At 50.9% G+C, this 19,159-nt stretch overlaps 9 protein-coding genes; 4 read left to right on the forward strand and 5 right to left on the reverse strand.

Annotated features, from left to right (window-relative positions):
* Window positions 1-133: 133 nt before the first annotated feature.
* On the forward strand, window positions 134-2,572 carry RCC_04336 (uncharacterized protein; the record flags this gene model as incomplete). XM_023769613.1 has 4 exons in its annotated part: window positions 134-345; window positions 450-1,288; window positions 1,400-1,510; window positions 1,812-2,572. 4 exons carry the CDS (start codon window positions 134-136, stop codon window positions 2,570-2,572), a joined length of 1,923 nt encoding a protein of 640 aa, XP_023625381.1.
* A 421-nt stretch (window positions 2,573-2,993) lies between these two features.
* On the reverse strand, window positions 2,994-3,959 carry RCC_04337 (uncharacterized protein; the record flags this gene model as incomplete). The annotated part of the gene is made up of 1 exon (XM_023769614.1): window positions 2,994-3,959. The coding sequence occupies one exon, from the start codon at window positions 3,957-3,959 to the stop codon at window positions 2,994-2,996; it is 966 nt and encodes a 321-aa protein (XP_023625382.1).
* An 846-nt stretch (window positions 3,960-4,805) lies between these two features.
* RCC_04338 (uncharacterized protein) lies at window positions 4,806-5,747 on the reverse strand (the record flags this gene model as incomplete). The annotated part of the gene is made up of 1 exon (XM_023769615.1): window positions 4,806-5,747. One exon carries the CDS (start codon window positions 5,745-5,747, stop codon window positions 4,806-4,808), a length of 942 nt encoding a protein of 313 aa, XP_023625383.1.
* A 380-nt stretch (window positions 5,748-6,127) lies between these two features.
* On the forward strand, window positions 6,128-7,141 carry RCC_04339 (Succinate dehydrogenase [ubiquinone] iron-sulfur subunit, mitochondrial; the record flags this gene model as incomplete). XM_023769616.1 has 3 exons in its annotated part: window positions 6,128-6,536; window positions 6,605-6,756; window positions 6,818-7,141. 3 exons carry the CDS (start codon window positions 6,128-6,130, stop codon window positions 7,139-7,141), a joined length of 885 nt encoding a protein of 294 aa, XP_023625384.1.
* Window positions 7,142-7,558: 417 nt separating this feature from the next.
* On the reverse strand, window positions 7,559-8,964 carry RCC_04340 (uncharacterized protein; the record flags this gene model as incomplete). XM_023769617.1 has 2 exons in its annotated part: window positions 7,559-8,163; window positions 8,238-8,964. The coding sequence occupies 2 exons, from the start codon at window positions 8,962-8,964 to the stop codon at window positions 7,559-7,561; spliced, it is 1,332 nt and encodes a 443-aa protein (XP_023625385.1).
* Window positions 8,965-9,528: 564 nt separating this feature from the next.
* RCC_04341 (uncharacterized protein) lies at window positions 9,529-10,626 on the forward strand (the record flags this gene model as incomplete). The annotated part of the gene is made up of 1 exon (XM_023769618.1): window positions 9,529-10,626. One exon carries the CDS (start codon window positions 9,529-9,531, stop codon window positions 10,624-10,626), a length of 1,098 nt encoding a protein of 365 aa, XP_023625386.1.
* Window positions 10,627-12,291: 1,665 nt separating this feature from the next.
* RCC_04342 (uncharacterized protein) lies at window positions 12,292-12,678 on the forward strand (the record flags this gene model as incomplete). Its single annotated transcript, XM_023769619.1, has 1 exon — window positions 12,292-12,678. One exon carries the CDS (start codon window positions 12,292-12,294, stop codon window positions 12,676-12,678), a length of 387 nt encoding a protein of 128 aa, XP_023625387.1.
* A 2,274-nt stretch (window positions 12,679-14,952) lies between these two features.
* RCC_04343 (uncharacterized protein) lies at window positions 14,953-15,570 on the reverse strand (the record flags this gene model as incomplete). Its single annotated transcript, XM_023769620.1, has 1 exon — window positions 14,953-15,570. One exon carries the CDS (start codon window positions 15,568-15,570, stop codon window positions 14,953-14,955), a length of 618 nt encoding a protein of 205 aa, XP_023625388.1.
* Window positions 15,571-17,166: 1,596 nt separating this feature from the next.
* Window positions 17,167-18,752, reverse strand: RCC_04344 (related to synaptic vesicle transporter SVOP and related transporters (major facilitator superfamily); the record flags this gene model as incomplete). XM_023769621.1 has 3 exons in its annotated part: window positions 17,167-17,468; window positions 17,516-18,371; window positions 18,420-18,752. The coding sequence occupies 3 exons, from the start codon at window positions 18,750-18,752 to the stop codon at window positions 17,167-17,169; spliced, it is 1,491 nt and encodes a 496-aa protein (XP_023625389.1).
* Between the last annotated feature and the right edge of the window lie 407 nt (window positions 18,753-19,159).

Consider the following 19,159-nt stretch of genomic DNA (forward strand, 5'->3'; position numbering starts at 1 on the left):
CCCACCAATCTGGAACGATTCTGCATATAGCGTCCTTGAACATCATTCGTGCTTTTCAGTCTTCGAGGATCATACCAGAAAGACATGGACATGGTCTCACCTCTAAACAAAGGATTCTCAGGCGACCGATACAATGTCTCTTGTTCTTCTTTCTTCCCTCATCATCTTTGTTCCCATCCTTCAAGCAAGTATAATGCCATTCTTCTCTTCCTCCATCCCTTCTCTTCCTTCAAACCCATACCCGGCCAAGATTTCTTTGTCATCCTATCATCTAAACCTCTATCCGGTGCAGCAGGACTCCACCAATAACAAACCCTTCAAATCAGAACAGAATCGCCGATATCCGTGAGTATGAACTCCTTCAACATCTACCAGAACCCCTACGATCAACACGATGCACAAGATGCCGCCGAGCAGCACTACCTGAATCGAGCTAATCGCAATCGCAGTCGTAGAAGGGAGGAAGAACAAGCACGCCACACCCAGGCTCCGCAGGTCGGAACCATGAACCAAGCAGCAGGAGCTCAACAATCTACCTCCAGACTCGTGCGGACGAACTCATCCCACCAGCCAAATCACACTTCAAGTCAGCGGAGAACACAACTCCCTCAAACAACATACTCTCCTTTCCCTCAACCCAAACCCCTGACAAGGAAGCCAGTATCAAAGGAGCGGACAGATTCCCCAAACAGCGTCTTGAGTTTCGCATCCAACGTCCCCCCTCCTCAGGTCACTCATGGTAGATCCCGTCCCTTTGACACCACGACTGAAAAACCAACCACTTCCTCCCGCACTAACATTCCCTCCCGCCCTCACACTCCCACCCGTCCCATCACTCCCTCCCGCCCTTCCTCTCCTAGCGGCTCATCCATCTTCCGGCACTTTAGCCCCAGTCGCCGCGGTAGCAACGCCTCAACATCCTCTCAACGCCCTCCATCCCGTCGAGGTAGCATCTCCGACTCCGTCCGTCGCGTCTCCGCCGATTTGAGAAAAGGCCTCGACATCATCCAAATGSACGCTCTAGAGCGGGAGAAATGGAAAGTCGCCGAGAAAGCACGCATGCATGCCGAGATTGAAGAACAAAGACGTCTGGATCCGAGTCTGAGACCTGCCTATCAACAAGAATATCTCGATTGGAAAGCCACACAAACTTCCAACAACCTCTCCCCTAACCTCACCGAACACGAGAGAATGATTGCCCTGGATTCCGCTCTGCGGCCGTCAGCTCCGGTACCCCTCAAAAAGGAAGCACAGCGGGACCGAGACGCTCAAGCTCCGCGCACAGCAGGTGAGGAAATCGCCCTTTTGATTGCCAAGAGTTTGGACCCTTTGAGGACTAAGAGACAGGGAAGTGCGGATAGTAGTGGCATGGATTTCGCTGACTGTGGGGCTCCTGTAGATGTCATGGAGAGTTGTCGGAGGTGTGGTAGGCCTGTGGGAGGGAGTGAGGAGGAAGGCTTGTTTCTTACTGGAGGGTTTTGTCCGAGGTGTCATCGGTTGAGGGTTAAAGGTCAGTGAGAGAAAAGTCCCGTCTTGTGTGTTGCCTTGCGATTTTAGCGTTGTGTTTTTTGGGGGGATTTAGCGGTTCTTGTGCGCAATTTTCGGCGACCTTTTTTCCTTCTTCATTGCGGGATGATTCCTTTGCGGCTGGTCCGTTACGGTAAGTTGGAGGTAAGTTCAATCACATTCACTCATGCCAATCCACTCAAATCTTGCTTGTTCCTTCTCATTCTCCAATACGACTCATCAACTCCTTTTATCCAATCTCCATTTTCACTTTATGCACCAACCAAACTAACCCACGAAAAAAGAATTCTGGGACACACCCTCCCCAACCCCCYCCTCCTCCTCGCCAAAAACAARACCAACATCCCTCTACTCCACCACCYCCCACCGCAGAATCTCCATTAATGATGAAGAAGGGGAAGAATTCATGAAACTTCCCCGTTCCAGCACCACAAACAACAAGAAACGCATCCTTCGAATCCGTCGAACCATTTACGAAGATCCTGGAAATCCCTTTCTTCACAATTCCAGGATTTCAAGCGACAACAACAATATCATCACCACTACTAATAGAAACAAAATTGATTCCTCTCCCTCTTCCCTCTCCTCGGAAGAAGAATGCAACGATGCTCCCCCTCCAGGATTCTGGGGCGTGAACGATATCCCTTCTTCTTCCCCTGACTTTCTTGGAGGAAGAGGAGTCGGTAAATATTCCTCGAAGAAAATTGAAGACGAGAGGATTTTAGGAATCAGAACTTTCGAAGAGGAGGAAAGTGAGGAAGAGGAGGTGGATGCGAGGGATTCTCCTCTTCAAGCTCCCACGCCCCAGAGGGTTGGTACGCCGGGATTGATAAGGAGGGATCTGAGTTTTTGTGATGGTGGTGGTGGTGACGATGAGGCGGATGGTTGGTTGGAGGGGGTGGGGAGGGGGAGGTTGTGTGGTGATGGTGATGTGGGAGAAAGGGATGGGGAGGGGAATGGAGGGAGGGAGTATTATGGTTTTTATGAGGGTGTTTTGGAGGAGTATCATCGTTTGAGTCGGGGGAGAATATCTGATTTGATTTGAATCTTGACTGAAGATCACGACTAATGAAACTAATTATCTGATTGATTGTCTCGAGAGGGTGCCTGTGTCTTGGTAGATATGTCTATCTACATTCCTCATTGAGAGGCGGGGTGAGATATCATGTGGTGTATAATAGATGAGAGAAGTTATTTTGAAGAATGGAAAGTAGTGGCGGTATCAATGTCCAACATGAAGGGTAAGAAAATAGGAGAGGGAACTCATTTTAAACCAGTAATAATGGCTATAGATAGATAGCTATGACTACCTTATTTCCTTCCAATCCAAATCCCCCTCCGAGGTCTCCCTCCAAAAAGATGCGAAATTACAAAAGAGAAAAAACCGCCTCCTTTCCGACTCCCAATCATAGCATAATAGCTCCATTATCATTTCATATGCCATACCTTCAAAGACTAATCAACTACTATAAAGCAAAAGCAAATCCTCCGACAAACACGGCAACCATCATAATCATCGCAACACCAGCAGTCGTGCTCGAAGCGGCAGCACCTTCATATGGAGCGGGKGTCACATTGGTGGTGTTGCCATAGTCGACACCGGGAATATCCTTTCCGGAAGATTCGGCGGGACGACCTGGTCCCGCTGGGGTGGTGCTGTATGCGGGAGGCGCGCTTCCACCTGCAGAACCAGTGGGAGCTGGGTTGCCGGTGGTGGGGGCTTTGGAAGGTGCAGCGCCCGTGGGGTTCTGGATTTGTCCATCTGAGATCTGCTGGACGGGTTTTCCTGTGGGGTTTTGGATTTGTCCGTCGGAGATTTGTTGGACGGKGTTGCCTCCTGTCGCCGGGGTGGTGGTGGTTGCTGGAGCGGGCTTCTTGGTAGGGATGACGGTTGTTCCCTCGTTGGCGTCGCAATCACATGGCTCGGTGATGGTTACGGGGATGGTGGAGGTCTTGTCCAAATCGGAATGGCAGACGGTGCAGTCCTTGACTGTTACCGTGTAGCCTTGGGGAATGTGCGATGGGCCAGGCGTCCAGGTGGGTTCGGGCTCATCGCAGCTCTCCGTCACGGTGTATGTTACTGGCACGGTTCCTGTGGGACACAAAGAAAGGTAGGTGGTGGTGTAGGTTGTGACGTGGCCTGGGAGTTTGGAAGTTGGGGTTGCGGAGGCGGAGGCTTCGCATTCGGGACAGTAGGTTACGGTGATGCCGTTGGTGACTGTGATCATTGTCTCGAGGGAGGAGGACTCGCAGTAGTCGTAGGTTACAGTCGTGTAGGAGACGGGAAGATCGGATGCTGCGGGCGCAGCGCTGATGCTTGCACCCGTGGATGAAGCGCTTGAAGTTGCGGGACCGGTGTATGCCGGGGGAGCTTGTGCGTAAGCCCCAGAGGCGGCCATGGCAGCGGCTGCTGCTCCGTGTCGGAACTTCATCTTGATTCGAAAGTTGCGAGTGGTGTTGAGATAAACTGTCTTGAGCGAGTGGCGTGAAGAGGAGAAGCGTGAAAGACAGTGGATCAGGGAGAGGGTACTTTGGCAGGATCGAACGAATGGAGATCTACCGAAAGCAGCGATTATGAACAAGAGGACGAAACCATCTGGTGCGTGGAGGTATGAGCCTTATAGGGGAGGGTGCCTGTTCGCGGCGTGTTGTGTTGATCTGGAATGCATTCCTGGGAGAGATTGTCGGCTTGAGCACCGTGGCATTCCTCGACCCGGGTAAAAAGCACCCACACGGGATAGCTCGGATGGACTAGGGGAAGTGTAATCATATGCCAGATGAAGACTTACCATTCAATGAGAGGCTTGCACGATGAACGATGCTTAAGCGCGCGAGTGTCGCGTCTGGCAATTCCGCTGCAATATCATCACGTTAAGGTCATTGTAGTTTGAGAAGAGCAGACTCTCAATGGTAGAGGTGCCTCACAGAAACACGAGAGAAGTTACGACCTAATCTACATTTGCCGGCAGCCGAAGCGTATTGACAGGCAAAGGGGTCAGCGGGAGCAGCGATCTATCGACTGGGTTTGCCGACGAACATCAAGGCCCAGGCTTTCGCACGTGCTTCCAGAGGAGTGGAGCCAGATGTCGAATAAGTTTATTCACCCTGCAGAATGGGCGGAAAAGATGGCGGCTGGGTAGCAGTCGCATTCTCTGGTCTGGGTGGAAGTGGTGGGATTCAATTCCGTGCCGCGATAGAGGATTGTTTACATTCTTCAACAGCCGCCGGATGGATTTCGACTAGCGCCTGTTTCTCCATTTCGACGCGTGAAGACTCACTCACTCGGTAATTTCGATGGTGAGAGCATCATACACAGTCTGTAGGTTAGGCGCCCAGTAAAACAAGGCGTCTTTTCCACCGGCGTGTTGGAAGGACGTCAAAGGAGGCGGTATGAAGTCCAACGGTTTGAAGACATCTGCAAACGCCTGCGCATACTCGGACTCGGATACGGGACAGATCCAGATTCCCAGATCAGCAGCACACAGACTGTCAAAGTCGGTGGAGGAGTCGCCAACATAGACAAGGTAAGGTGCATCACTTCCACGCGCTCCTTGGGAGGGTGGTAGATGGCGCAGCTTGTCACGGCTGGTACGAATGTCAAGATCCGGACCGCGACAGACACGACCGGAACTTCCCAACGGCGAGCCCAAGCCCTCGATCTCATTGGCATGAATGAGCATGTCATTGATGAGATGACACAGCTTGTCCTTTTCAGGATGATGAAGAGTGGTGGCGGCTTGCCATATAGCACGTCGGATGGCCGTCTCGCTCCAGTTGACGCTGAGGATACTCACACGGCTGGGAGAAGATGCGCCATTTGTTACATCATAGTCGGGAAGGAAGAGCTCCATCAGCTTCTCCCAGCCATTCCTCAGCTCCAGGCTGCCATTCTCCCACGATTCCGCCACGGTCGCGTTGACATGTTGATGAGTAACTCCACGGAAGAAGGCAGCATCTTGCACTCGGGTGGCACTGCGCTCCTCCAACCACCTTCGAGAGGCAAGCCAGTTGCTGTATTCTTGGCGGTCATACTTGTTCCAGGGATAGGGCTGCTTCTTGAACGTAGCACAGTCTTGGATGTAGGCGTCGGCGATTTCCTCCCACGTAGTTGTTGGAGATTCGGGCAGTTTGCCCAGCAGAGCCATGGTGTCTTTGACGGTGAGCGTTCCGTCATAGTCGAGGATGAGATGTGTGGCCTGGCGGAGTCTCGATGAAGACATGGTGTGAATAGCACGTGAAGATGTGTGGCGAAGAGGGAAGAATATCACGTGCGTGAATCATCATCCTCTCATCGCTGAATCATGCTCGCCGGGCCATGTCATTTTATGTTGGTTTCAGTCCCTGTCCGAGATGTCCGATATGTTTTCGATCTGTGAAGATGTAAATCGGCGGCGTCGGCAGTGGGGATAAGTCGAGCGTCGAGCCTCGGGAATAATCGTGGAATCATGGGGATGCAGCCAATCAGCGTCGTGCCTTTCTCATCAATGATCACTCGTTTGCCTCGCTCGCCCGTTCCTTTTGTCGTTGGGGTTTGCCTTCGAGAAGAACAACGCTTCACGACCACTCTCCCCTCTACACAACAAATCACACACCATCCAGTATGGCTCTACGACTCGCAACACGGCGCTTCACGCCGCTCGTCTTCCGCCGCGGCATGGCGACGCCGACGACGACCAACGAGCTCACCAACGCCGCGGGATCCACCACCGCCGCGGCCACGCCCATTCCCGCCAGCAAGACGACCCCCGCGCAGGAGCCCGCCATGGACGCCGAAGCCAAGACCAAGACCTTCCAGATCTACCGGTGGAATCCTGACCAGCCGGCGGAGAAGCCGCGCATGCAGTCCTACACCCTCGATCTGAACAAGACGGGCCCCATGATGCTCGACGCGCTGATTCGCATCAAGAACGAGGTCGACCCGACGTTGACCTTCCGCCGGAGTTGTCGCGAGGGAATCTGTGGCAGCTGTGCCATGAACATTGACGGCGTCAACACTTTGGCTTGCTTGTGTACGTCTTAGTCCTCAGACAATGATCTACCGAGGGTGTTGCAGTATGCTGATGATATGATGGAACAGGCCGCATCCCCACCGACACGGCCAAGGAATCCCGTATCTACCCCCTCCCTCACACCTACGTCGTCAAGGACCTCGTTCCCGATATGACGCAGTTCTACAAGCAGTACAAGTCCATCAAGCCATACCTGCAGAGAGACACCGCTCCACCAGATGTACGTTCTTGTCTTGATATCCCCCTCCTCGCATTTTCCTTACTAATCCTCTATCATCCAGGGCAAGGAGAACCGACAGTCGGTCGCCGACCGCAAGAAGTTGGACGGCCTCTACGAGTGCATTCTCTGTGCCTGCTGCAGCACATCATGCCCTTCATACTGGTGGAACAGCGAGGAGTACCTCGGACCCGCCGTCCTTCTCCAATCATACCGATGGATCAACGATTCCCGTGACGAGCGCACCGAGCAGCGCAAGGATGCCCTCAACAACAGCATGAGCTTGTACCGATGCCACACCATTCTCAACTGCAGCAGAACGTGCCCCAAGGGCTTGAACCCGGCATTGGCAATTGCTGAGATCAAGAAGAGCATGGCTTTCACGTAAGAGGATGTAAAGAGGGCTGGAGATGGAGGATGAGAATAAGGGTGGGAGCATCAGTCAGCGACTACAAGCGAGGATATACTGCACCAGGAGAGGGAGTTTTGTGTGTWCATAAGTTTCACCTGCAATGTTCAAAAAGACGCTCCAAAAATTGGACCAACACACGCAACAATCCTCCATTGCATCATTCAGCCAATCTGGCAGGTTTTACGCGGACAATGCGCTGCGCATAGACGGCAAGTTTATCCGATCATGTGGATGAGTGAACGTGGAGCTCAAATAATAGGTACTCACCAAACACCATACAGTGCGAAGTCACACGTCGCCTTGACGCAACCAGCCAGCGATCGCCAGCCTCTCCAATCAACATCCCACATCGGACAGAAAGATTCATATCAGGCCGTGAATTCATAATCGCTCTTATCCTCTCCTTCTACCCTTGTCATCTTTCCCCGCCATCATCTCGTGCTCCTCTCTCAACTTCTCCACACTGTACTCCTCGAACCCGATATTCCACCCCATTTCCGCTTTCCTTTCCCACTCTTTCGTCTCAGGAGGACCTTCTCTCCCAAGATGCTGCAACACACTCGGCACAATACTCCACTGCACCAATCCATTCTCCTCTGCATACTCGCCTACCAGTTGTCGCACTGATCCAATCCTCTTGCCCTCGGAGAAGTATTGGAGGAGATTTCCTGCTTGATGGCGTGGATACACCGTTGTTCTTCCCTCGGGAAACCGCATATTGGGTGGTTGCATGAGGCCTGGATGCAATGGGTGGGTTGTTGTTTGTCCCGCTGCCAAGTATAGAGTTATCAAGAACGGGGTTACGATACAACAGAGCCAGATTCCGGAGAGGAGGGTGATGTTTCGACCGATTCTACTTTTTGGGGAGAGCTTTTGGAGGGTGTAGAGGGTAGTTGCTAGGAAGGTTACTAGGAAGAGGGAGGAGAATGCTTGGTGGGTTGTGGAGGTGGGGTTAGAGAGGAGGGAGAGTTCGGTGTCGAAGAGGGTGAGGGAGAGGACTGTTTTGTCTCAACGCATTAGTGTCTATCCGTCGCGTTGTCTCTTTCGTTACATGGCAAAGAGGGCAACTTACAGTCTTGATCATCATCCAACGCGGCCTTCTCCTCTGCGCTCTCTAATGCCGAGAGGGAACGATGTAGCCAACCATCCATGGCTAATACATCGTCTTCCACTATGGCAATGTACTCCGCTCCGCTTTCATGGCATTCCCGCAACAGCACCGCGAAATCTAAAACTTGCTTCTCGTCTTGCACTCCTTCTTCTTCCCCGCGAATTTCAGCACTCTTCGTCAAATCCACTATTTTCAGCAGTTCTTTTTCGGAAAGCGTTTCGTTGTAAAAGAGGATGGAGTCGACTGTATGTTTCAACCAGGGTTCTCTCACAGCAGGGTGCAGTTCGGGCTCTAATTGTGCGATTAGGACTTTTAATTCTAGTCCGTCTCGCTCATCCTTGTTCAGGCCTTGCAATAGAGATCCAATTGTTGTTTTCAAAGATCTCGCTCTCTCGTGGGTTTGCGAGGGAATGGCGATGCAAGTCTGAGGAGCAACGCCTTTTGTTCGGGAGGATGTCTTTTCGTGAAGCCATGCGGATTTGATCAAGGCGTTTGCCTGTTTGCTTCGGGTGAGGGAGTAGGATGGTGTGTATGCGGAGGTGGGATTGAAGAAGTAGGATGTTGGATCTCGAGCGGAGGTCCTCGAGATCCAGAGGATGAGAGGGGAGTAGAAGGTGCAGAAGAAGAGGATGTGTTTGAGAGATGTGCAGAGTCGTTGGCAGGAAGCACTACGGGGCGGTTTGTGCATCATCATCATCATCATCACATATGAGTGACGAGTGAAGAGGAAGAGGGGAGAGGGAGAGAAACAATCATCTTACAGAATGAGAGAGCGGCAAGTCAGCTACACCACCTCCCCTCCCTGTCAGATTTCCCATTATTATCATTAGGGTTCCATTGTTTGTTACGAAACTATCCTTGTCTCACCCTCCGAGGAGGTGGAGGAAGGATTCATGCCAAGTCATGGCGCAGCTGTGTCGGCAAAGAGTTGCCGGCGAGAGACTTGGCATACATGRGCTGTGAAGCATGCACGCATGGGACGATTGGTTTGGTCGTGTCTGATGAAAGCGGGGCTTGTCATGACAGATTGATGATGTCGGGTGTTAGGAGTACGAGAGGGGGGTTGGAAAAGAATGTGATGTTTCCATGAGATGGGGTGTACCTATTTATAGGAGTCTTGCATAAGCGGCATAAAAGCACTTCATAAAGTCGACCAAGTCACGGGCATTATTCGGACGCGTCTCGTGCACGAGACAACAACACCTCGTGCCACGCTCCCACATCTCATCATTCCCAGTATCGGCGAGAAAACATGACGCTTGAAGATGCGGATCTTGAGCACAGAATATCACTGACCGCTCATCAACCCCGACACATCATCAATGGGGTCATTTGTATCAGCGAGCCGGCAAAAGCTCCAACAACCTTTCACCGCKCATCGACTGTGTCTACGCTGGGAGACATGGATGCGCTCCCGCTTGAGCTACTCCACGCCGTATTCGCAATGCTGGATTTCGCAACACTTGCTGGCATGACCAGAACCTGCTCCCGGGGCATGGAGGTCGTGAAGAGTTTGCCAGAGTATCGTGATGTCACGCGGTATGCTCCCGTGGCACTCACTGCTCTCGGGAGGACGAGGCTTCTTCGTCACCATTCTTCAGCCACGATCTATGCTGCCTTGCTGTCTGCGAGATGCGTAACATGTCACCAATTCGGTCCTTTTTTGTTTCTTCCCACCTGCCAACGTTGTTGCTACCTCTGTCCGTGGAAGAATCAGAGCCTGTGGCTTGTTACTCCGTCAACAGCCAGGAAATGCTTTGGGTTGTCCGCAGCCAGCATAAAGGCATTGCCGCTTCTACGCAGCATACCCGGAAAATAYCACGTCAAGTACAGCATCTCCCGCCAGCGCTCAGTCGGACTTGTATGCGCTGGAACTGCTAAACGGCTTGCTTTGATCATGGGCGGGACTGAAGAGCAGATGAGACAAAATCTGGAGCTTGAACGCGCAGCAAATCGTCTTTCTGACAAGCAATACTATCAACTACGCCACCTTCTGAGAGCTCCGCTGATGTCACCCGGCCAGAAGTTCCACCTGCAGCCAATGGAATCGAATGCCGGAAACGATGCATATTGTGGCATGGCATCGCTGCCATTCCCTTACTTGACTCCCGATAAAAGGACTGAAGGCGGACTATGGTGCTTAGGCTGCGAATACGTCAGGAGGACGTGGCACCCTAACAGCCCGATTCCAGAACACCTCTTACATCTGTTACTGCCTGGCCGTCGGGCGGACGATGTGGTGAATATAATGCAAGACATTGCGAGGTCAAGGGCCGAATTTGCAAGGCATATCGACCAATGTCCCGGAGCAAAGGAATTGATTTATTCCGCCACAAAACACGGAAGCTGAGATTCTCACTGAAAAACGAGAGGGCCTGAGATTGGTAGATTGCAGGTACGTAGCCAGTGCCAATTCTGAAAAGGACATGCAAGAATTTTTGCGATGCCAAGACTTGCTTAAAGAGCGTAGGATACCTCGTTCCTGAGCCACACGTCCGCGTTATTCGGTGGTGGCTTTAGACTCTTTAGGCATGTGCTTGGCGCAATAGTTGCGCGAGGTGACATCTTGCACCTGTGTCAATTCGCATTGCAGATTCGATTGCTGATCGTATAGGCGGTCGCACTGCCTGATTACCAGACCTGTCGATATAAAAATTCTTCATCGAGGCAAAACACCCTCGGTCAACTTAATGACGTTCTGTGGCCTCGCTCTCTGCAGAATAGCCTACTCTGGAGCTGCTAGAATCTTGACTACTAGCARAGCGGTCCGTTACACAATGGAGAGGGCAGTTCAGGGCGTTGTTCTGTTGATGATTTCCTCATATCGACAGCTCTGCTGATTACACCCTTGATCTTACATCCGCATTGATACTTGTGGTACCCTTGAGTGCACATATTAGCCGAGGGAAAATGCTCAGACAGACTGACCACTGTTGATATCAGTATCTGCAGATGTGCCAGGTGCTCTTCATTTCTTATACCGACTTTCAAGTTTTAGATCGGTTGCGAGGAAAGTTGTATGAGGGGAGTACTGAATGAGGGTATCTGGGTTTAAATATGAGGGATAACGCACTTGTATGATCCAGAGCTGTCGATATGAGGATTATTCATCAGGACAAGGCATCCTCAGTTATGTCCATTATGTCCTAAGGCCTTGCTCTCTACAGACTCGACGATTCGAAGCCTGTTAGAATCCCTAACACTAGCAGAGTGGCCGTTAATCAATCGAGAGAGCAGTTCAGGGCGCCGATCTTGTTGATGATTTCTCATATCGACAGCTCTGCTTCTATCTAGCTAAGCGCTGTCTTTACGACCCGCCTGCAAGTCTACGGCACAGGAATTACATTCCGGCGCTTAGATACTCCCTTCCCACCAGGACAGTTTTCCACAATCAGCAAACTGAAGACTTCCTTGCCGCCGGCCTTCGCCGCAAGTACGCCGACATCTCACACTCACGCAATATGTGGCCGGAGCAGTTTTATTGGCGCCATGCATGCATGCATGTGAAACGCCTTCCTTTGACTGGTCTGTGCATCTTTCCCAAATTCCGCTCTATCCCCTGAATCTCTATTCGTTCTTGTTGACCACGACCTCTCGACACACATCAGTCCTTCATAATGTGATCCATCGAAGTACTCAACCAGCTCATCGACGACGAAGAAGGTGTTTACCGCATTCGCCACGGAGGCAAAGTCGGATATATAACCATCGCCGCGGATGTGTTCGACGAAGACACAATGTGTCGGCCGTATCTCTTGATCCCGAATCTCCCTGAACTGCCAAATGAAGACTGGACCAGAATGAATATCACATGGCTCAATCCAAGAAATGCTTTGCGAATCATCACAACGAATGATCCACTTCCAGAAGTCGAGACACTCTGGCACCCTCATCGTATCGATGTCCTCTCTCTCTGGAGCAAACGAAACGGCATCGATCGAATGTGCATGAAGTCATCTACAAAGGTCGACCAGCCATTACGAAAATTGCTGCATTCGATTGGCAGATTCCTTCCATGGAGAGGGAGACGTGGGCGTACATGGTGCTTGATCAGCAACAACAGCTCCATGAACCCAAGATTACTCCTCAAGTCTTGGGTCACTTGACGGAGTGTGGAAGGGTCATTGGACTTTTGTTTGAGAAGTTGGATGGACGCTTTGCTTCAATATCGGATCTGCCGAAATGCACCGAGGCACTCAAGAGACTCCATCAGATCGGTCTGACGCATGGAGATGTCAATCGATATAACTTCATCATGAATGACCGGGAAGATCGGATGCAGATGGTTGATTTCGAACATGCATCTGCATTCGAAGAAGTTGCGGCCAAGGAGGAGCTCGACTCTTTGGAACGGGAACTGAGCGAGGAGACTGGAAGAGGTGGACCTGCAATCTTGACATGAATACTAATCGACTTGTGTTGAATACCTGAGTAAGGATCATTCGCACTTTGAACAGCCCTGCCTGGCTCGCTCGGCTCGCTATATACTGCATCTTCCTGCCAGAGAACGTGAGTGTTCGTKCATCTTCCTGCTCAGAGAATGTGGGTTGTTGTGCAGTGAATCAGCGATCCCAATTCAGCACCGCCGCCATTGGTCTCAACCGAATACCTTGATTGATTCCCATACAACAAAAATGCCACAAAAGCACACACCGGCCACCAAGCCGAGCAGCGCTTCAAGAACTTGCGAGCAGCTCACCCCATTCTCAGTCAAATCCCTCCACCAGTCATCGCCAGACCGCTGCATGCGAACGAAGAACTCCAAGTAATGATAACTGAAAAGCGCCAGGCATGCCAGGTATGCCGACATATTCATCCAATTGATTCCTCTCCACCCAATACCTCTCCAATCTCCGCACCCAATCTCAAACAACATGACCATCACACACATTGCCGTGCCAGCACATCCCAGCGCCATGCCTCCTTTTACCAGAAGATAGATCCAGCGATCGCAGCCATGGAAGAGGGTTCCCCGTTTAGCGATCGAAACGAAGAAAAGCCGTGTCCGACAATAAGGGCAGGTGATCTGGAGCGTCGCCGCCCGACGATCCAGGCAGGGAAGGCAACATTTGTGTCTGCAGGGGAATTGAACGAGGGCTCGGTCGGTCTGGCGGCAGACGCAGCACTTTAGTCCTCTTGGTGGGCGGTTGACGAAGGGTAAACTTCGTCTGAAATCCAGGTAGATCGGAAGATTGAGAGCTGCGAAGTCTCCTGGAGAACAGGCGAAGAATGTGTATCCGACGGCAATTCCCAGAGTGATGAGAGGAAGACCAAGAAATTGCAGCCTGAAGCATGTAAGGAATATACCGATCAAAGGTCCCTTATGGTATTCTTGAAGCCGGGATCTGGTGTACAAGACGAGGAAGCATAGCACCATTCCCGTGATGGCTCCCACGAATCGGATGACATGATCGGTATGAGGATCGCTCGCTTGCCGCGAAGATGCGTTGGGAAATGGAGTCATGATGGCTGTATGATCTGCTGTCGACGTGAAGGGGAATGTCAAAGACGTGGAGTATTGGTAAAATGAAAGCTGGATGTCCAAGTTAAATGCAGCTGGAGGGAAGTACCGGTTTGATTTGATCCTGGCTCTTGCAAAGGTCGCTGGAGCCTGCCCCTTCGAAACTTGTCGAAGAGAAGGCACGACAAGCATGCGGCAACCACCACTAGCGCCAGAGCTGTCGATATGAGGAATCGTCGACAAGAGTACCGCCCTGAACTGCTCTCTCGATTGATTAGCGGGCCACTCTGCTAGTAACAAGGATTCTAGTAGGCCCAGAATCGTCGAGCCCGCAGAGAGCACGAGATCCTAAGAAATCCTACAATCGAATCTACTCTTATCCTCGGAATCCTCCATCCACACTATAAGACATTACTAACACTTCGTATCGACGCCGCTCTTAACTGCTCTCTCGATTAAGTAACGGGGAACTCTGCTAGTAGTAAGAATTCTAGCTAGCCTAGAACCGTCGAGTCTATAGAGAGCACGAGATCCTGAGAAATCCTAGGATCAAATCCACTCTCATCCTCAGAATCCTTCACACTAACAGACATAACATCCACTCTTATCATCGAAGTTGTCTTGTCCCAATGAATAATCCTCATAATGACTGCTCTGACCGGCGCAGGGTGATGACGAGGAAGACGAAGATCATGTTTGTGCGTCCAAAACAAAAGGCCAAAGCAACACGCAAGTGGACCAAATTGCTGTACAGCGACCTTGCAGAACAATGGTCCTGTTCCCCCAAACTTCTTAGAACGACTGCGTGACATGATCAGCAGAGCTGTCGATATGAGAAATTATCGACAAGACTAGCGCCTTAAAATGCTCTCTCGATTAATTGACGGGCTACTCTACTAGTAGTTAGCAATCTAGCAGGCCTAAAATCGTCGATTCTATAGAGAGCGATGCGTTAGGTTATAGCGGGAATAAATGAGGATGTCTTGTCCCAATAAATAATCCTCATATCGACAGCTCTAATGATCAGCGGGCTTGATCGGGTCTACGACCTCCGTGCTCTTCTACGATATATCCCAGCCAACTACTATTTGAAGATGCGTTCCGATCATTAAGAGCCTCTTGTGGAAACGCTCCCCAGGCGGCTTGACACCAGCTCTTCATAGTTTGGCTGATATCAGGTGATATGCATTAATCCGTTGGAATCGCCATTGAATCTCATGTGAAATACCCTCTCGTGGACCACAATATGGCCCAAGAAGCAAAAGTTCCAGATGCCATTGCAAAGACTGCCATCTTAAGATCCAGAGGTGTCCTTTTCGCTGCCGAGAAGATCATTCTCCACCAGCCATCCCCATGCTCCCACATGAGAGTTCCATAAAACCATAGCATGGGCGTGAGAACACACTGCGATCCAAAGCGTATAGCTACACCTGTCCAGTCTGAATCTCGATAGTCTTGGAATCCAACGAAGGAGAGGAGAATGATGTTCGTCACCATGCTTGCCACTGAGCCTCGGGTGAGAGCATAGATGATCTCATCGTTTGCGTTGAAGAGTGGTGTCCGGCAGGCAGGACATGTTGTTTGATAGCCTGCTGCCATGAGGTCTAGACAGCCCGTGCAGCATTCGTGGTTGCAGGGGAGGAGAGCCAGAGGGTTCTCCTTGTCGTAGCAGACCATACAATCCTTGTCGTTGGCTTCGACGATGACAAGCCTCTGTCTGAATTTCGAATATTTTGGCAGATTCGAGGCCGACCAGGAGCCGGGAATGCAAGTGAACACGGTATATGCTATTGCAAGCCCTAGAGCTAGAAGAGGTTGCTTCACATAATGCATGTTCAAACACAAGAGGCTGACATTTAGGTCCGCGAATCGATGAGTCCAAGATCTACTGCTCCAGAAAGTTAAGGCGATGCTTAGAACTAGGATTGTGAGTCCTTGCATATGTGGGATCAAGTCTGCGCCAGGAGGTTGTCTTGGGGTGACTTTGAATGTTATAGGCAGAGGTCGATTTTGAGGTCTGGCCGTCGCCCACTCCATCGTGACTCTTCCCTTGGCTGTTATTAGGAATCACTGGGCAATGGGTTGGTGAATCTGGAGGAGGCGGAAGATGTTTGACTTTGAGAAAGAGCGAAGAGCATGCGAATAGAGACTGCGCGCTCGAAATGAAGGATGAAGGTAAGAAGGTAAACGATCGATGTTGACTCCATGAATGATAGCTGACGGATCTCACGGCTTGTGAATTCTTGGTTCGATGCTAGGAGGTATTGATCGGCATGCTGTGCCTCTTCTGCTCCACTTGGCGTGGACGAAGGAAGAAGGATGCAAACCTTCCCAGTCGTGGAAGAAGAAAACCCGGTCACAAAGAGTGAATGCATAAGCTGTCTTACTACACTACGAGTAACCTCTGCGAGTGACATGTGCCCGCTTAGACAAATCACTGCCGTAAAGGAAAGCGGTTGTTGATGAAGCTTTACAAGAGCAGAGTCGAAGATCCATATACGTACACCAATCTGTCGGTTCTATCAACTGAAAACTAATCGTGAGAAATATGCCGAGTCAAAGCTCAGCCATGTCCGCAGTGTCATCTTTTACTTCTTCGAATCACCTTTGAAGTCAGTCCTGGACAAATATTCACACAACTACCCGATCAAGCACCTAATCGATCGCTCGATACACGTGAGAGTAAAGGAGGCCATTCATACAGCGCAACTCAGCCCATCTACTCTCTTCTCGTAGCATTATACATATCATTGGTGTTGGATCTATTGTTGTCCGACATCGTAAATGTTTTGTTCGGATCGGAAGGCAACTTTCGTTCCGCCTTGTAGAAATCTTGAGAACATAGAGCTTGATATGTGGACCAGAGCTCCGATGGCTCCATTAAATACTGACCAGTCGATGTTGTTGTTTGCGCTACGTTTGTGTCAGGGGTAGTGCCAAGATCTAACAGACAGGCTTCCTTCCAAAAGCCCCTGTCCGCGGCTGCAGCATTGATCCCTCCTCTGAATGTTCTTTGCACTTCTCGCCATCCTCGAAGCCTCGTTAACTTACTCTCTCATATTCAGCCTTTGGATTACTCCAGACATGCTCCGACTTCTAGCTCACCTCGAAGGTCCAACCGCATTGTTGCCATAGGATAGCTTGTCGGCCTTTATCTTGGCAAAGCATACTTGTCTTGCGAAAAGAGACGAGCTGAAGAGAGAGGAATCGAACTTCTAGGCTCAGTCTACTACCTGTCGTTCTGTATTTCTCGTAGGGTGATGCTGCCGCCGGAGTGACTGAGGGACCAATCAGTCATGCTCCGGGAATGTGAAGCTGTTAAATCTCACATCTTCCAGAAGGATTGGATCCGCCGCGGCTGTCGTCGTCGTGCCAGTCTAAGTCTAACAATTTGTGCAAGCTGCAAATCGGATGGTTTGTCATCCAGCTTCAAGGAGCAGATCTTACATGCTCGAGAGCAGGGCCATCGTACGCACTGTCAGCGGCCTGGGACACCATTCCTTTTGTTGGCCACCGCTTGTCCACCCAATTCTGCATGTTGATGCCTCGAAGAGCCACTAGCACACAAAGACCTCCTGCAATGTAAACAAAGATCACACTGACGGTGGATTGAAGTCCAACACCAACAGAATCTGCGAGTGGCACTGCAAAGGCTGTGRCAATCGCCGAAAAGGTGTATTGTACGATATACTTGCTCGCAATGGCTTCCTGCCGGCTTAACGGCATTACCTCTTCGTTTTGTTAGTCTAGCAAAGAATGTTTTGAGAAGGGTACTTACCTGCACAGTAGGTGTTCAAACCTGCAAAGGCTGCAAGAATACCCGCCGCTGTGAAGAATGCAGACACGATTGGTAGAGCCAATCCGCCTACCTTTTGGTTGATTCCCCAACCGAAGACGAGTGACGCAGCCGGAATGATCAAGAACCAACTGACAAAGCCACTGCGAAGTCTGTCTYGCGGTAGACGTAGACCATTCCGATTCTCGATCCACTGCTTGACCGTACGGTCTGAGAAGCGTCCACCAATGAGTGTGCCAACGAGGAAGCCGCCAGCTGGAGATAAGTAGAAGAGGCCAGAGATGAGTGGAGAGTTCAAGTTGTATTGGGTGACTAGAATGTGTCTTGGAGAGGACAGCAGTGCGTATTGTGACCAACTGAGCAGTCCACAGGCGAGATCTGTGAGAAGGAGATTGGGATAGCGCATGAGACTGAGCACCCTCATCGGATTCCAGATGCGGACAACATCTCCAAACGAAGGATGCTTCAGCGTCGCGGGCTTACCACCTTTGCGTAGAAATACCAACGAAAAGGCAAGGCCGATCGCTATCATGCCACATTGGACCCAAAGGATGACCCGCCAGGTGGTAAAGGTTGTGATGACTCCTGCTACAAGAGGACCGAGTGGTGGTCCGAGGACGGTGCCGCAGAGAAAGAAGCCCGTCGCAGTGCCTCGCTTGACAGGTGGGAAGTATTCAGCTAAAATGGCTTGTCCAGTGACGTGGAAGAATGTTCCTTGAAAGCCGGACAGCACGCGAAAGGCAATGAACGTTTCCAGGTTAGGAGCGAAGCTTGCAGCGAGTGTGCATGCTAGGAGGGCGATGATGCAGATGTTCCAAGCGTAGAGGCGTCCCCAGAGCTGTGTCGTGTTAGCGTACGATCATTGTTGTCTGTTGGAGAGACATACCGGTATGAGTGGTCCCCAAACAAAGTTTGAAAAGCCCATAGCTAGTAAGATCCCAGCACTGGAGTAGTTGATTGTCAGGGCATCCGTTTGAAACTCTTTTGCAATATTGTCTGCTGCAGAGAAGAGAGATGTGCTGCTGAAGCATGCCGTCAAGGTGACAAAGCTTGTTGTGAAGACCACGAGGCATTTCTGTATAGTTGAGACATCGTAGCCAGGCGAGTTCTCCTCGAGATCGACAATGATGGATTCAGCGGGTGATGAGGAAGGAGATGTTGATGGTGTTGGGTTTTGCTTCTCTTCGTCCTCTAAAGGGGCGTGAGCGGGTACAGCCATTTTTCAGTACAGAAGCTTTCGTGCGAGCGAGGACGTATGTTCCCTGGTTGAATAGACTGAAAGACAATATATGGAGACATGCCGGGGAAAATTGTCCCTCTTCACCGGGAGGAGCGAAAACTTGACCGGCGACTCGAAACTTTTGGCCGAACGTCTTCAAGCTCGATGCTCAAGACAATGTCTGGATAAGGCCAGTCGAGTAGCTTGAGGTGTCTGCGCGTTCTTACCTGCCACATGTCTTGCCACATCATCACTGCTTATCCTGCCTCTTTCACTATCCTTCATTGGATGAATGTTGAAAGTGAATATTCAGAGTGACGATGCTGTGTAAGCGTGCAGTGACTTGGTGGAATGAAGGAACAGTCCGACATCGGTGACCAGAGCGACGTCGGTGTCTCAACGGCGAA

The sequence above is a fragment of the Ramularia collo-cygni genome (genome assembly GCF_900074925.1).
Source record: "Ramularia collo-cygni strain URUG2 genome assembly, contig: RCC_scaffold05, whole genome shotgun sequence".
Lineage (NCBI taxonomy): Eukaryota > Fungi > Ascomycota > Dothideomycetes > Mycosphaerellales > Mycosphaerellaceae > Ramularia > Ramularia collo-cygni.